The 17,215-nt window shown below is 55.0% G+C and overlaps 3 protein-coding genes across 3 annotated transcripts; 2 read left to right on the top strand and 1 right to left on the bottom strand.

Annotated features, from left to right (window-relative positions):
- Positions 1–4,813: 4,813 nt before the first annotated feature.
- On the top strand, positions 4,814–6,238 carry UV8b_06464 (uncharacterized protein; the record flags this gene model as incomplete). The annotated part of the gene is made up of 3 exons (XM_043143961.1): positions 4,814–4,951; positions 5,051–5,891; positions 5,967–6,238. 3 exons carry the CDS (start codon positions 4,814–4,816, stop codon positions 6,236–6,238), a joined length of 1,251 nt encoding a protein of 416 aa, XP_042999896.1.
- A 5,237-nt stretch (positions 6,239–11,475) lies between these two features.
- Positions 11,476–14,825, top strand: UV8b_06463 (uncharacterized protein; the record flags this gene model as incomplete). Its single annotated transcript, XM_043143960.1, has 6 exons — positions 11,476–11,698; positions 11,976–12,285; positions 12,357–12,573; positions 12,700–13,002; positions 13,157–13,639; positions 13,791–14,825. The coding sequence occupies 6 exons, from the start codon at positions 11,476–11,478 to the stop codon at positions 14,823–14,825; spliced, it is 2,571 nt and encodes an 856-aa protein (XP_042999895.1).
- Positions 14,826–15,572: 747 nt separating this feature from the next.
- Positions 15,573–16,835, bottom strand: UV8b_06462 (uncharacterized protein; the record flags this gene model as incomplete). The annotated part of the gene is made up of 1 exon (XM_043143959.1): positions 15,573–16,835. One exon carries the CDS (start codon positions 16,833–16,835, stop codon positions 15,573–15,575), a length of 1,263 nt encoding a protein of 420 aa, XP_042999894.1.
- Between the last annotated feature and the right edge of the window lie 380 nt (positions 16,836–17,215).

Raw genomic sequence — 17,215 nt, 5'->3', positions numbered from 1 at the left:
CTCCTGGCAGTGCGTGCTTTGCGGGAAGCAGAAATTTTGCACCTGGTAGCTGGTAGCTGGTAGCTGGTAGCTGGTAGCTGGTAGCTGCTGGTGGCGTCTCGCGTCTCGCACCTTGCATCTCACGACTTGAATCCCGCATTGACTACCGCATGCCAATTTCTCGCCAAAATGTCGGCGGCCTTTGGTAACTTTTTCGCTTCATTCATTAATGCTTTATTCCCATGTCCCCTGTCGGCTTGAAGTTCGCCCCACCCTCATTGATCTGCGCTGACACTTGACAGGTGGCCAACCTGCATCTGCAAACCAGCCGGCAAGTGCTCACTACCGTGCCAATTCAATTTGGGCCAGGAGATCGTCCAACTGAGTTGACCCTTGCCCTGTCATCTTTCTACCTAGCCAGTCGCATCTTTGCGTTTCCGCCGACGCCGTCAGGAGGGAGCGGGCCCGTGCTCTGCAGTGCACCCGACACTAAAGGCCCCTAGGTTAGGTTAGGTACCTAAGGTATGTACCTACCTAGGAGGTAGGTACCTTACCTAACCTAAGGCTTCCCACGGCACGGAGTATCGAGCTCGGGTACACAACTACCGAGCCAGCTGCCTTTTCGGATAAAAAGACGTGCTGTGTTGGCGACCAGACCCGCCAAACAGACCTGAGCAGGCTCCGCTCCGCCTGCCCGCCTGCCCGCCTGCCCGCCCCCGCCTGTCACATGTTCGTGCATTTCATTGGTAATGGCAGGCAGGAGACGAGGGGTCCCGGTTGCCGCAAAAACTGCGAGTGGAGCAATCTTGTGCTTGCTGGTTTTGGCGTGGGCTGACGGCCCCCCCCTCCCAACAACAATGGGGGCCAAACGTGTCAAGTGTCACCCAAAGTGGTCCAAAAGCAAAAATCCGGGCTTGGGGTTAGCCTGCCGAGACATTTTATTATCTGCACGACGTCTGGTGCAACAGTCGAAGTAATGTTGCTCAATGCTCACGCCGTTGGCTAGATTGCCGCGGGGGAACGACGACAAGTGCTTACTGCCATCATTACCAGGTTGTATGTAGTAGTAGTAGTAGTATCTGCTGCGATGCTTCACCATCTGTCACTGCCCCTTGACCCACGGGATGGACTCGTGCTTTGCTTGGCATTGAACCGAAACCGTATGTGGTTGACCTTGTATTCTTTGCCAGTGCAATTCAGTGCAATTCAGTGCAATTCAGTGCAATTCAGTGCAATTCAGTGCAATTCAGTGCAATTCAGTGCAATTCAGTGCAATTCAGTGCAATTCAGTGCAATCAGTGCAATTCTCCGATTGGAGGCCGTCACTCAGAACTCACCCTAGGTATGTACCTACCCTAGGAGGGAGCCCTCCCGACCCTCCTAGCCCAAGTAGGGTATTCCGTGCCTGTCCCGAATCGAATTTGACCTGACTTGGCCCGCATTGTCGTGGGGGGCCGTGCTCTATCAGATTAATCTCCTCCAACCGCCACCGCCTTGCACACCAGACTCTCCCCGGACAATGGATGTGTGCATGTGTACTGTGCACATACACTGCGGTCGTGGAAGCCCCCATGACAGCTGCTGGGTGGTGGAAGGGGTCAACTGGAAGGGTGGCGTGGTGTCAGGGGTGTCAGGGTGTCAGGGTGTCAGGGTGTCAGGGTGTCAGGGTGTCAGGGTGTCAGGGTGTCAGGGTGTCAGGGTGTCAGGGTGTCAGGGTGTCAGGGTGTCAGGGTGTCAGGGTGTCAGGGTGTCGGTCGGGGTGTTGGGGTGGCCTGGCGTCCTAGCGCCACCTCAGACTTGCAGCTTCGCACCCTGCTGCTAACTCAGGTACCTAGGTACAAGTACATGTACGTACCTGACGTGCCTGACCACGCTAACCCTGTGCCCCCTTGTCCCCTTGCCTCCACAAGCGTCAAGCTCACCACATGCACCCTCCTAGAAACGTTTTGGGTGACAGCCAGCCACCACAATCATTAACCACCCACCAGGAAGCAAAGTCCGCTCTGTCCCCCAATGTTCGACATGGACTTGTGGATCGGGCTAACTTGATTTGCACTTTCCGTACCTGGCTCCTTGTCCCTGGCTCCTTCCTTCCTTCTTTTGCCCCCCCCTCCCCTTGACTCTGCTGCTGATTTTTACATAGTTTTGGAGTGGGGAACTGGGAACCATGCCACCTCGCCTCGCCCAGACTCTGATTGTATCATACCTTACCAGGTACCTTAGGTAAGGTTAGGAGGTAGGTACCTTAGATGGTAGGCACTTGGTACATTGTGGGCGCTTTGTAATTCGAAGCACGTACTACCCACTCATCCTGCCATGCTCGTGCATGTCATGGGATGTCGGCGCTGAACTTTAATTTCTGCTACCAGAGGCAAGCATGGCCTGATGATGTGCCAACTCTGTACGTGCTAGGAGGTTAGAGCACGACGCAACCCCCTTACCCAAGTACCTTAGGTACCTTAGGTACCTACCTGATACCTGCCTTGGGTGTAGGTACCTGACTGATAGCCAGTGCCGCCTTCTCAAAGCATCATCCTCACTCACCCTGCAAAACTTCTCTCCCTTGAGCACATAGTACGCACAGGTAGGGTAGTATAGGTACCTACCTACCTTACTTGATCAATTATAGATTCCTTTCTATCTACGTCTTTCCTGCCATCAGGCCAGGTACCTCCGGAACCGAACTTTCCGGCGGAGGCCAAGCTGCTCAACGTGTTGCTTTTGTTGCTTGTACTAGATCCCCACTACTGTCACAACTCCCGGGGGCCCCTGCCTAGCGTTTTAACCGCCATTTAACCACCAGACGGTTCCCGACGTCAGTTTGGGCTTCAATACCCACCCACTGACGTCTTAGTCCCCGGCAGATGCAAAGACATATGGAGCCCAAGAAAAAAAAAAAAAAGAAAGAAAAGGAGGTCAATATATATATATATATATATATATGTGTATGTATATTTACGTAGAAGGGAAAAAAAAAAAAAGGAGAGATAAAGAAAGAATGTGGTAGGAAAAACAGGAAAAAGAAATGAAGCATGTACCCAAGGGGAAGAAAAAAAAGAAAGAATGCATTTAATGTTAAAAAAGCTAAAGCAGCCAGACACGGCCCGCCCCTCGGGCAAGCGCAAGAACCGAGTAGTAAGGACCGCTCCTGCTCCTAATCCTGCTTGCCAGTTGCTGCTGCTACCTTTACACTATCTGCACTAAGGAGACCTAGGTACCTAAGGTACCTACCCCTACATTAATGTACCTACCGCGCTCACCCCAGTGGGGCGCGACCGAGTGACATTCGACATACCCCCCCCACGGCCCCGAACCCCTATGAGTTCCTGTTCCATCAGCATCCATGCTAGGTGCAGTGCAGTGCAGTAAGTACATGGTTCCAACTTCCGTCCCTCTGCATCTGCCCGCCCTCGCCCGGTCGCTCAGCGCGCTTCTTTCGTTCTATTGACTTCCTGAATCGAGAAAAGTCGAGTCTCCTAGCCGAATCAAGCTGCCCTCAAGATGCTCATTACAGATGAAACTCGACCTGGCCCAGGACAGACCCAGACTTTCAGACGCTCGAGTCTCGGAAGAACCCTGTCCCCGAATTCATTCATCGACCTTGCCACTTATTTGGCCGACTCACACCTGGACTCATCTCGTCTGTCTTGGTGAGATGCCGAGCATCGCGGAACGGGCTGCAGCCTCTATCACCATGACATGAACCGAAAGCTGTTTGGGGGGAAAAGGGGAGGAAGGGGGAAGGGGAGTATACAAGAAGTTTCTTTATCCGCGCGCGACCTGGTCTCTAGGTTCTGGCAACGGACTGCCTGGCATCAACAAGTTCAAGGCCCCATCCATCAATTTCCACCATGCCAATGGATACGGGGATCCACCTGCATATCATGTCGTCGCCCCGTCCTTGGCCCTTCCTTACCTTCCTCGGCCGGCCGTGGGGGGTTCATGGGTTGCTCCAACGTCAAGTCAAGCTTGTGGCCAGCCAGGCCAGCTCGGCCAGAATCAAATGCTTGCAGAATGCTTGGTGCCACCAGACAACATGTATGTGCTACCAGGTAGCTAGCGCCTGCTGCATCTATCTACCTGCTCGGCTTTTGCGCTTTGCAAGTCAATCGGTTGGTCGTGGGCGGCTCTGGCCGGTCGAGCATTCTCTACTGACGATCCGGGACGTCTTCTTCTTGACGTCTCGCAGCAGGGCCTGGCCTGGTCTGTCTGGAGCCGTGCCTCTCGACCATTTCCCTTTCTGGACGCGTGATCCGTCATCCGTGATCCCGTCGCCTTGATCTGGCTTCCCGTCTGACTATTGGCTTGCGCTGTCCCTAGTCCCCCAGTCACTAGGTCCCTAGTCCCTAGCTCCTAGCTCCTAGCTCCTAGCTCCTAGCTCCTAGGGCTGGCTGTCTTGTGGTGTTGGGAGTCTGGCACGTTGGCATGACACCCCGGCAGCTTTTGAATTTGTGAGCAACTTTACCTTGCAAGTATACAAAAGATGCGGGCATCCCATCCCACCGCCGTGACCACGTACTCCATCATACAGCACCCCGTCATGATAGCCGGTTGGCCTCAACGTCTCCCACTCCTATACCTGCATATCTAATAAGCAAAGCCCAGTCACCCGCAGTGCCATCAAGAGCGCCTGGCCTCCTGCCCTCTGGACTACAATCCCCGTTGACAATCGCCACGACAGAGCACCGCTCCGGTGTTCCGAGTCATCACCACACTCTCCCCCTTTGCGTCTTCCTGACCAGATGGGCGTGTTGGGTTAATGGAGCTTGGCCCTTGGAAGCAAAGCGAACCGCAGTCCCGTAACAAGTCGACAAAACCTTTGCAAGAACCCAAAATGTCCATACTCGCAATGTCTGCCCCTGCACCTTACCGCTTCTTCAAGAACGACTCTCCTTGGAATGCCACCCGAGTATCCTCGGACTCGTATCCGCGAACAGAGTCCAAACAGGTCGCTCTTCCGTCAATTCGTCAGGTAAGTGAACAGAACTGCATCCATGCCGCACGGCAATTGCCCGTGTAAGGACCAGCCAAATAATAATAATAACAACAATAATAATATTAATGAAAAAAGACCTTCCCTGATCTTCACCTGGAAAGCTCTCTGGCAACTATGTCTTCTCAACCTTCATCATCATCCTACAAGACGTCATTGCCCGCAGCAAGCGCCAAAACATCGCCGCCTGAATACGTACACTCGCCAACTGCGGGCAAGAAACGGCGGCGCATCTCCATGGAGGACGAGGAGGGATATTTTCACGCCAGGCGGATACCCCGCCTCTATGGTAGTCCTGAATTGCCTCAACGCCGCTCAAACGCACCTCATCATGACCAACCATCTTGCCTCTCATCCAAGATTCATTGGGCCGAAAGCCGGGCCAGAACAACCAGCTTCGGCCCGTGTGCTTCCCTCCCTGCCTCCATCGACGTCAGTAATCGAGCAGAGCAACGAACAATCCATCCCAGCCTGCCACCAGCCTCAAAAATGGACAGAAACGGTCCCTCGATACAGAGAATGAGAGAAGCTACAGCCCAACCTCCCGTCAAAGTCCCAGGGCCAGGAAGAGCGAACATGGCGGCTTTGGCAGCAGATCATGCGGGGCACCAAGGTCAAGAGCACGCGTATGCTTTTCATCATCCCTCACGATTCCAATCCTTGTCAACAAGTTCCATCCGATCCCACGACCGAGCCCCCTTCTCAGACGCGGGGGCAACTTTTCCATCTCAGTATCAGGACGCAACACGCTACGGCGGCATGGGCATTGCTGGGGATGTCAAGCAGCGGAAACGCCGAGGAAACCTACCCAAGGAAACGACGGATAAGCTGCGGGCTTGGTTCGTTGCTCACCTACAGCATCCCTACCCCACGGAAGACGAAAAGCAGGAATTGATGCGCCAGACTGGTCTGCAGATGAGTACGTCGCATTGACGCGGGACCCTTTGACTTGAAACTGCTAGCCTCGTAAACTGACTCGGGGGTATCGTCTTAGATCAAATCTCCAACTGGTTTATCAATGCCAGACGCCGGCAGCTTCCCACCATGATCAACAATGCGCGGGCAGAGTCAGATGCCATGAACAGTCGTTCGAGTGCCGGCAACGGAGATGGCACCGTGCTGGCTTCCACCGAGCAGCCCACTGGGTATGGCATCAAGCGTGACGAAGGCCTGCCACTCAGCGACGGTGAAGGAGGCAGTTTTGACGACGACGCCAACGACCTGCGCCGGCCGACAAGAGCCCACCTGGAACGAGGCAGCGTTTAAAGGAACGACATGTTGCAAAAACTTTGGCATGCCAGCATTTTCACCACATTTCCCTCTCGAGGACCTATCCTTCTTGCCTCACGAGGGGGTTTTGATATCTCTCTCTCTCTCTCTCTGTCTTTTTTTTTTTTTTTTTTTTTTTTTTTTTTTTTTTTTTGGGGGGGGGGGGGGGGGGGGGGGTTTGGCTTATGATTTGGTATAGCATCCCTCGCCATCGCTACCACATTTGTTGGAGAGGGGGGGGACTTGTGGCATTGTATATCTTGACTGATCGTGATACCTTGGCTAGCACTGGAGTTGGGGGAACACGCGGCTCGGGACCATGAGCATGACCCAACCTGGACCAGTCGACTTTTGTTTCGCTTGGGAATTCTTGGGTTCCCGTCTCCCGGCCCGGGGCTCTTTATCTTCTTCTGTTTCTTATTTTTTGACGATTATTCTTGATTGTTTATTGTTTATTCTTATTTACGTTTTATTCCATTTTCCGTATTTTTGACTCGTTCGGGGGGGGGGGGGGGGGTTTTTCTTTTTTATTTTTCGGTATTTGAAATGCGAGAATCACGTTTGAGGCCGGTTAGCTGTTTGGCTTTGCTGCATGTTCAGCCACTCTGAGTGGATGGATGCGCAAGTTTGGGCAGCCAGCCACTGGATGACATGGCGAAACGCCCCAAGTCTTAACCTTGTCACTTCCGATTGTCTTTTCTTTCTGCTGGGGCCAGTGATGCAATGACGATGGGTGTCTGGTGTGCGCGGTAGAGCGCTCCTGTCCTTGTATCTGCCCCTGCCCCTGCCCCTGCCTCTGCCTCTGCCTCTGCATCTGCCTCTGTTCCCATTACGGAGGGGCATGGTATTCATTCAGGCACGTACGAGGAAACCTTGTAGTCGAGCAGTCGAGCAGTCGAGCCGTCGAGCAGTCAAGCAGTCAAGCAGTCAGCTCAGTCCTCTTTTCTCCGCTGGCACTCATCGCGGCCACTCCAATGTCATGTCGTGTCATGTCACCCCCGTAAACTACAGCTCAGCCACTTCTCAAGCAGCGTCAGCGACTTCACAAGCGAAGGTGACTTGGTGTTGAAAGGCAAGATACCAGGCATGCTTTATGGAACGCACGTAGGCGGGCTGGAGCGACACTAGAGCAACATCTCCGGGCACACAAAACTGACGCAGATTTTGACCGGTTTGCGCTCCGTAGTTACGTCCCAAGGCTAGGAAACAGCGACAGAACCCCGGGGCCGCATTGGCTTACAACTTACGACGCGCGAACTTGCGGCTGAAACAACAAAAGAAAGGGATGGGTCCGATGGCAGAGAGCAGAGGAGCAGGTGGGGGGGAGCGAAGGGGGTGTTTGTGCGGCTGTGGCTGCGGTACGGGTGTGGGAGCAGCAGGATTGCGAGGACTCGGGGAGTCGGGAGACGTTGTAAACGGAAAGACGTAGCAAAACTTGACCAAGGGGAGAAAGAGGAGGAGGAGGAGGCAGAATCAGTGCTGACGGGTGAGCGAGCGCTGGGGTCGGTCGGATTGCCAAGGCCTGGCCAGGTTCCGGAAAATACTCAAACAAGGTTGAGTCTTGTACCACCTTGGGGCACTGCAATGACGGTCTGTCTTGAGGCAACTCGTGATGATTTATTTTGTGACGGTCAAGGTCAAGGAGCGGCATTTACGCATCACGAGCGCAGGGTGTTATTGCCACGAGGCCAGGAACGGGATGATTAGTGAATCGGCACCCATGCATGGGACTGGGCTGCTGCTGCTGCTGCTGCTGCTGCTGTCTCCGGCATTGCCAGACTCTAGTACGGAGTACGGAGCAGGCGTTGACGAGTTGACGAGTCGATAACTTGATTAATCTCCAACCATCTGATACTGAGATTCCAGACACGAGCTGAGCTGAGCTGCACGAGCATCCATCCCTTGAGCAGGGGGAAGGCGGCCGTACCCGCCCCGGCGTCCCCAGACCAATCATGATCGGCGGGGCCTTTGTTGCTGGAGCCAGCTCGACAGGGGTGCTGAAGTACCGTGGGGATGTACGTTTAGACGCCCAAAGGTAGATACTTGCTACGAAGTGGGAAAGGGTACCTGATGGTAGTAAACACCACGCACGAAACTTCCTGCTGCACATGCGTAGTATATGTGTCTAGTGCTGCGAGCCGACTCTGGAAAAGTACGTACCTATGTATTTGCCGGGTCCAAGGGATAGAGACCGCCGTTAACTGACACCTACGTTGACCTGATACAGACGGTAGGCAGTACGTACTAAGCAGTGTTGATGTTGCATTCGAACCCGAACCCATGCCGCTTGCAAGGGTGGGAGCTACATGTGCGCTACGAACTCCGCACCCACCCACCCCCCCCCCCCCTTCCCCCACCCCAAACCCCTCCTTTTCCCCCACTACCCTTACCCAACGTACCTACCTCCTACAACCACTAGGGGCAGATACCTTATTTTAGGTACCTGCTAAAGAAAGCCCCAGCTGATATGGGTGCTCGGATAGGTACAGAGTACTTGGGAAGTTGGTCGCCAATTAAGCCGACTGTTGTCATGCCAAACCTGCAGCAGCAGCAGCAGCAGCAGCAGCAGCAGCAGCAGCAGCAGCAGCAGCAGCAGCAGCAGCAGCACTAGGCCAGTACCTATATCTCCAAGTGACTGATATAGACTGGCCCTGGCATCGACATGCTTAGAGGAATTAGGAGGTGTCCAAGGTAGCCGGCACAAGGCTTCACGTCATCCGTGGTCCAAGTAAATGAATGGGTATCTATCTGGTAGGTGTACCCACCTCCAAATTCGGAGTCACGCGGCTCGCAGCCCATGCATGTCCCGCCATCTGCCGACAGCTGGGCCCCTTGTACGGATACCCCTCGTAGGAGGTACACACTACCTACGTACCTCCTAACGCAGCCGTACACAGTGGCGCCAAGTGGGACTGACTGATAAGCCTGCCCAAAACGGAAGGGACAGTGCAGCGTTCGCGCTCCTGCCCAACCAGAACTGCGTCAGCTACTTACATCTCGACGACGCAGCTTGCCTTTGCCTTTGCCTTTGACGGTCCTCTTGATGCCAGAATGGAATCAAAGAATCAAAATATCCGTCGTGCGTGGTCCCTCCGCATCTCCCGCTCGGTCGGTCGGACCTTTGGAGGAGATAAGAGGGCGGCTGTCAAGCTGTCATGTCGAAGCCTGTCGATTCCCGACATGCAAGGGGGGGCGGCCAAAAAAAAAAAAAAAAAAAAAAGTTGTACGTCAATGGGGAAAACGGAATTGGGTCAACGACACGCAACAAGGTTCTAACCGCGCCAATGCCAGCCCTGGCTTGGCCGTGTGCAACAGGACAAAGCTCGTCGTCGTTGTGTCCAAGCGAACGGACAACAAGGAGTTGGCCGCCGCCAACGAAACCTACTATTCCACTAGTTCTGTTCCCGCAGCGGGGGCTAATGGGCACGCCCCGGTCCGAGGCTGAACACTTTGACCAAGCCAAGGGTGTGAATGAATGACTTTGATCTGTCCAGTCGCAACAAGCTGCCCGCCCCCATGCTTCGCCCCGATGGTGCGAATGGCCCATGTGGGGGGTGATTTGTCTAGCGAGCTCTCAGATCTTTGGTGGCTGACGGGGGCTTGGAAACCCAATGCGTAATGCCGCGTCGTTGCTGACAAGCCCGAGCTGTCATTTCCCCTTTCCCCCTTCCCCCTTGCTGTTTCGTCGCGGATGGACTTTGGGGTGGAAAGCGCATGTGAAGGCGATGATTTTGGTGATGGTCACCCTCGGGATGCGCGAGCTTCGAAGCTTCGACCAGGCTTGGGCGACGGGCCGTTTCGCCCTACAGCAAAATTAAAAGACCGTTTAAAAAAAAGAAGAAAGAAAAATCGAATGGCAGAACCATACCACGGAATCGAAAGGGGGCTCTACACCAGGTCGGGTTAGTATAAACCCCGTCCGTTCACCGTCACGATGGCAGCAAAGCATTGCCTAGAGTCTAGATGACTTTGTTGGGATCAAGGTTTCAGATCTGCCAGTACATAGTTGCCCTGCAAATCGCAGCCTCGGGGCGATTTTCTGGCTGCCGGTTCGTCAACATGCCGTTCAACCCATGTTTGCTCCTACATATTTTGAATTTCAAGCTCCAACGGAGAGCCAGATGACTCCACTAACCCGAGTTCTCGCAGGAGTCACGACTGAGTAACGGCTGAGCCACGACTTGATGGGGCGAGTCTGATGTCGGGTAGCCCCGTGGGCAAAGCTATTTCGTCCCCCAGTACTCCGTGCAGCCAAGACGAAGCTACCAGGTACAGCCGCAGACGAGCCGCCACGAGTACTGTATTTCGCGTCGGGATAGCCGTGGCGGCGCCCTCTACGCAGCCTGCTAGGGTCTCCATCTTCCTCGTCGTCGTTGCCAATGATGTGGCCTGGGTCGCTCCGACATGCGCGCCGCCACCTGCATTTTCGAGCTGAGTGACGACAAGAAGAGGCGGGTGGGTAAATGGGGGACCTGGCTCGGCTCGGACATTCGGCTGATTCTGTTGCTGCCCCTGGCGAGGGCGGTTAAACAACCGCTCTGTGCGTCTGGCTCCGTGAGTCTGGCTTGGCGAGTCTATATATGCCGTGACGAGGGCTATTTCAAAAGCAAAAGGCCGTCTCCATCTCAAGCATCATCTGACTGATCGAGCTGGATTACGTAGTACGACGTAAAAATACACACACCAGACACGTCCTAGGTACCTAGGTACCTACCTACCTCGTAATGTGAGGAAAATCAACCGAAAAGTTCCCTGATCGGTCCTTTTCCCAGGATACTCCCAAAGTTCAGACCTTATTAGTTCAGACCTTATTCAGCCTGCTCCTTCCCACCCTGGGCGACGGGACGTGAGACCCGGCAACCCAGGCCAACTGGCGACCAGGTGATGGTGGGGTGCGCAGCAACGGCGACATGGGTACGGAGTACGGAGTACATATGTACTCTGCTCTGCATCTGTACTGTACAATTTGCCACTCTCGCCGGCCAGCCAGCGTCCGCGGATCAAGCATCCAGCATCCAAGCATCCAAGTATCCAGCATCCAGCATCCAGCACCAGGCCATCTGGTCTTCTTCATCAAGTGCCGCCGAAAAAAAAAGGGGCGCGCGGAGAGCTGCGCGCATCGACTTTGCCCGACCGCCGGCCGTAAACAGACCCCCTCCTCCCCTCCTCCCAACCCCCCCACCTTCTCCCCTATCCCATCACCGGCACTCGCATCAGTCGATTCTCCGAGCTTCATGTCCCCGGAGCCACACCCGCTAGACCCTTCTAGCTCCCGTGCCTCGCCTGGCACGGGACCGTTGGCCTGCGTTGCGTGCAGGTCGCGGAAGCTCAGGTGTGACAGGGCAACGCCGTCGTGCGCTCGCTGCCTCAAGGTCGGCGGCGAATGCGTATACCCCGATTCTCGAAGAAGGCCTGCGTTTAAGCGGAGGAACGTGCAGGAGCTTGAGGCCAGACTAGGTGAGCATATTTCCTCATCTTTTACACGCCTTACGTGACGTGACGTTCGCGCCTTGGCATAGGATGTGGTTATCAGGAGCCATGACCAGTCAGCCCAAGCCATGACCGAGCCAGAAGCATTTGGAGGAGCAAGGTTTCTGGCAGTCTCTGGCACAGGCATAAACCGGTAGGAGGAGGACAGGAAAAAGAACAAGAAGACGAAGAGGAGGAAGAAGATCAAGAGGAAGAAAGGCCGGGCGCGCCAAAGTCAAAGACGATATCTAAACATGTCACTCAGCCCAGGTCGAGAGCTACCTCAAACAAGTAAACAACAGCGCCAATCACCACTCCGCAAATGCAGCCTCATCTTCACACCCGGCCTCGCTTTCGCAGGGTGACTTTGCTCTGCGTGGTCAGGATGCGCTTGACATGTCGTCCCAGGATCCAGCAGGAGGAGCCTTTGCCTTTTCACATCCTTCACAGCCCCAAGACAAGGATCCCTTTACGGGCAACGGCCACGGCAACGGCTACGACAATGGCAACAACGGGGCCCTCCTCGGATTGGGATATTCAGAGACCTTGCCGCCTTTCCATGTTCAAGAGGAACTGTACGCAAAACCCCCGTCACTTCAAACGTGGCGCCCACTTCGACTGCAAGCTCGCTGACGCGTCCCCCCAGACACAACATCTTCTTTCAAAAGGAGTATCATCTCGTTCCCGTCGTCCACTCCGGCCGATACTATCAGTCGTTGTATGCTGGGCCGCTGAGGAAACCGCCAATGAGCCTCCAGTACGCCATGTGGGCTCTGGCGGCCAGCGGCCACGCCAAGTACGACCGCTTCGCTCACGTCTTCTACACGAGAGCACGGCATTACATCGAAGCCGATGAAATGAAGGTACGATGGCTAGCCCCGCGACGCCCCTCTCGCCATGATGCAAACGCAAACTGGTGGGAAGGGGGACGAATGACCAAAAGGAAAAAAAAACCCCCCGTCGTTGACCATGCACGCCCACTTTTGCAGGATCTCGGAGAACACTTCATCACAGTTGCCCACGCGCAAGCGTTGTGTATCTGCGGCTCGTACGAAGCCAAGTGCATGCTCTTCACGCGAGCAGCTACGACGTGCGCAAAGGCCGTTCGGCTATGCCAGATGATGGGGCTCGATCGACTCGACGGCGGATGCCATCACCTCCCCCCGTCTCTTGCACCTCACTCCACGTGGGAAGAACTGGAGGAGCGGCGAAGAGTGTTTTGGGGTATCTTTGCCATGGACTCTTTTTCCAGCATATCTACGGGCTGGCCTACATTGATCAATCCCGACGATGTAAGTTCTCTGCTGCTCGATGCCGAAAAGAAGAAGAAAAGAAAAGAAAAGAAAAGAAAAGAAAAGGAAAAAGGAAAGAAAAAAAATAGGGAACATGCTGCTGTTTTTTGGCATCAAAACCCGGGCATCAACATCAGCTAACTGAGCCAACGAGATTACGACGCGACTGCCAGCGTCAGAAGAGGCTTTTGCCTCCGGCCAAGAGGAACCAGCACCCTTTATGGACGACGTCTTCACCGGCTCTAGTTACAGTGCCTTTGCTAGCACCCTTCTCATCAGTCAGATATTCCGCAGCATAATCAAGCACATGCACAGCTGCAAGCCCGACGACTTGCCTGAGGATGTGACGCGAGGCCCCTACTGGAGGCGGCATCGCGACCTTGATAACAAACTGTCGACCGTCTTTATGTTCCTCCCTGCCAAGTTCCGCTTTCCGAGATCCTTGCGCGACCCCGGCGCCATCCACCTCAATCTCAACCTGCACGCTGCAGTCATCATTCTTCACCACGCTGCTCTGGACAAGGCAGAGCTGCATGACTTGGCAGACGACGTCGTGGACTTTAGTCTTGGTCGCTTGAAAGCTTCCGCAGAAGAAATTGTCCACATACTAAAAATGTCCACGTCCACATACATTTTTGTAAGCTCCCCTCTCCTCTGGGTCTCCCGGTGGTAACAAAGTCTGGGAAAAAAAAAAAAAAAAAAAAACTATATAAAAACATCGGCAGGGGGCCAAATGCATGTTTTGCCTGTTTTTCTCTGAAACACTAACGCCTGGATGATGCCCGCAGAAAAGCCCCTTGTGCGCCTTGGCCTTGTATTGCTGCACGACCGTGTACGTTTACCTGGGCAAGAGAAACCCCGTAAGCGGCCTCACGGCGACGGACAAGTCGAACCTGGAAGTGGTGATGCAAGCCATGGAAGCCTTTGCACGCAAGTTCCAAATCACTTGCGGTTTTATCCAGCAAGCCTGCATAGACATTGAGAGAAACAATCTGACGTCGCTGCTCAAGTTTCCGTGGCTCGAAAAGTACTTGGCTGGTGCTTCCGGCTCCCACATACCGCTCATCACGAGAAGCTCAGTCTCAAAACACACCGACATCATTCCGGTCCTGCCGGGAAGGCTCCCGCTCAACAATCCCGAAGGAAAGATACTGGGCACCCTCTTGGATGCGGACAAGGACGACCCTCCTCGTCCCTTCGAGGAACCGATCAACAACGACTGCTTCCAGCCCGTCCTCGGTGCGGCGACCCGGGCCGGACCCGTCAGCCCGACAGTCGGCGGCATGTCTCGAGGGAGAACGGCGACGAGCCCTGGCGTCAGCCCCGACGCTGGGATGCCACCAAACGCCATGCCCGGGGGAAAGGCGGGCCAAGGCCTCGCCTGCGCGGCGCACCAGGCCACGGCAATGCTCAACGGCAACGGCACTTCCGGTTTAGGCATCTGCGACCGCTTGGCGGACGCCTCCTGTGTGCTGCCCGACCGCAACCACCCCTCAACGGTGCCTCAGCCTGGTGCCTACCGCCTGGACGATGAAGGCCCCGGAGCCGCGTTTCCGGCAGGTTCGCACTCGACGACGCCCGCCGGACTCGGAAACACTCGCGAGGAAAACCGCATAGATTTGCGGGACCTCCAGGAGCGAATGGCGGCTCATCTCTGGCCAGCCGCGCAAGCGCAGCCCATGCACGACGCCATCTTCACGTCGTCTGTTGCAGAAACGCTCTTCAACATGGCCGGCTTGCAAGGCAACATTGAGAAGACCGCCGTGTCGTCTTGGGATAGCACCTTGGATGAGCCGATGGCATGGCGGAGCGACATGCCGTGACCGGGGGGGCCCGGCCCAGACGCCTTGGTTTTTGCTTGCACCTACATGCATGCGATGCGACGCGTGTTGCGCATGGCTCGATTTTTTTCCGGCAACATGGTCGACTAGGCGAAGCAAGTCTAGTTGTGCCGAGTACAAAGATTTGAGGCTGTCTTCTTTTCGGCTAAGCGCTCTGCCAAAAAAAAAAAAAAAAAAAAAAAAAAAAAAAAAAAAAAAGGCAAAAAAATCCCGGGAAATCGGAGAATGAACAAGGTTGAGGTTGGAAAGCGGGAGTTTAAAACAAAAAAAAAATCCTGAATAGATGAAAGTACGGGAATACTGCCCCTTTATCACGGAGGATTGGTTTGGGCAAAGAATTTCTTTTCCGGTGGAACAAGTTGATCTAGAGCAGACGCAAACCCACAACCAGCAATGGCAGCGCATCAGCGCTGTCTGGTTTCACGGTGTCTTCTCTTGTTTTCTGCGTGCGTCTATTTTGGGAGCTTCTTGGGACGGGGGTTCGGAACGGCACGTACATTTTCATCATGGTGGTTTTATTTTCTACTTACATGACGTTACTTGCTTGAATTAAAACTGTACAAAACGCCGTCGCAAATGCATCTTGGGTTGCCGAGTCCTCCGGAATCGAGACATCAAATCTAGGGTGGTGCAGGGAGAAAACAGGTTCATGGGAGAGAGAAAGAGAGGAAATTCCAGGCTTTTGTGAGATACGAAGCGAAAAAAAAAACAAAAAAAAAAAGAAACGCATCAGTACAACATGATGGCAACGGTGATTGCCGCGCCCGCCACCACGCCCGCAAGTGCCATGGGCGAGGACGGCGAGATTCCGGCTGCGCCGCTGTCATTGCTGGTCCTCTCGAGGCTGGGAAACCCACTCGTCGCCGTCACGGGATTGCTTGCCTTGGTGGCGACGGGCACGGCGCTGCCGTTGCCGTTGCCGTTGCTGCCGCCAATCTCGACGACGTTGGTGGCCGTAACGTTGAACTTGGCGTTGGCGAGGGCGATTTGGTTGTTGCTCATGTCGTAGACGACGTACGCGCCCCGTAGAAAGGTGTCCCCCAAAACACTGTTGGACCCTGCTGCGGGCGCGATGCCAAACAGGCACGCTTCCTCGTTGTTGACCGTGGTGTTGGTGTTCGCCCCAGTCAAGGACTCGTCAAGATCCAGGACCATGCTGCTGAGCGACAAGGTGATGGATGCAGGAGAGCTGAACTTGAACGTCATGCTGTCGTTCCTGTTTCGGAGCGAGCACGGCACAAAGGCAACGCCGTCCGCCTCCTGATACGCCGCGCCGACCCGCTCGTATATCCGCGACACCAGGTCGTTGGGTAGATAGGTAAGCGAGGATCCAGAGTCGAGCAAGACGGCGAGCGCCATGTCCGCGGCAACGGTCTTGGGTCCCGCATCGAGCCCGGTCAGGGTGATGTAAAACTGGCTGTAGGCGTCGCCGACCTTTTGGATGGGCAGGCTGATCAGATTGCCGTGGTACTTTTCCGTGTCGACGCCGCCGAAAAGGATGCTGCCAGTGGCGGCGCCCAGGTCGTTTAGCCACAGACTGAAGGCGTCGGACGAGACGACGCCTTGGGCGCGCATTCTTGGCAGCAGATTCTGGTACGGCTGCATGCCCAGGTCTGTCACCTGCGCTTCGTTGGCGGGGTATCCTAGCCCTAGAACATTCTGCTGCGCGGTGCTGCGATAGCCGATGCCGAACTGCAACGAGCTTATGTTCTGGCCGGAGAAGCGCAGGGTGTCGGTCGCATAATCCCCCGCGGCACCCGAGCCGTCAACGTAGGAGATGTTGAAGTAGCTGCCGACGTAATGGTATGTTGACGACTTGTTGGCGCTGTAGGTTGCCGTGTCGGAGCAGGGCTTTTGCGGGAACGAGCAGAGTCTCGACGACGGCGTATTGACCCACAGATCGCTGCTCCCCGTGTCGATATGGAATGACAGCTTCTGAGGCGGCGTCCCCAAGGTTGCGTTGAGAAAGTAGAGCGTTTGCTGCTCGCCCATGTCAGGACAATGCACAAGGCAGTTGGCACCAAGCCAGGCCAAGCCAAGCCAAGCCAAGCCAAGCCAACTCACACGCCAGTCCCTTGCTTACCAGATTCTCTAGTGTTCCCGTGACACTCCCTCTTCTTCGCATCCGTTTTCTGTCATTGGCGACAGGGTCCCGTATCTTGGATCGATGCAACGGCAAGCCGACCAGTCGTGGGGGTGGAGCACCCCGTCTCTGCGGTATTGACAGGCCGCAGACGATGTGCAGGGCGGTGCAGAAGACGGCGATATTCGACAGGAGATGCATGAAGGGGGGCTAGGTAAGGATGAGAGTTGAAAATGAAGGAAATATGCGGGTGAGTTTGAGTCTTGCTGCACTCTTTGCAGGCACCGTG

Source organism: Ustilaginoidea virens, chromosome 5 (genome assembly GCF_000687475.1).
Source record: "Ustilaginoidea virens chromosome 5, complete sequence".
Classification (NCBI taxonomy): Eukaryota; Fungi; Ascomycota; class Sordariomycetes; order Hypocreales; family Clavicipitaceae; genus Ustilaginoidea; species Ustilaginoidea virens.
This window is presented reverse-complemented; position numbering and strand designations above follow the sequence as displayed.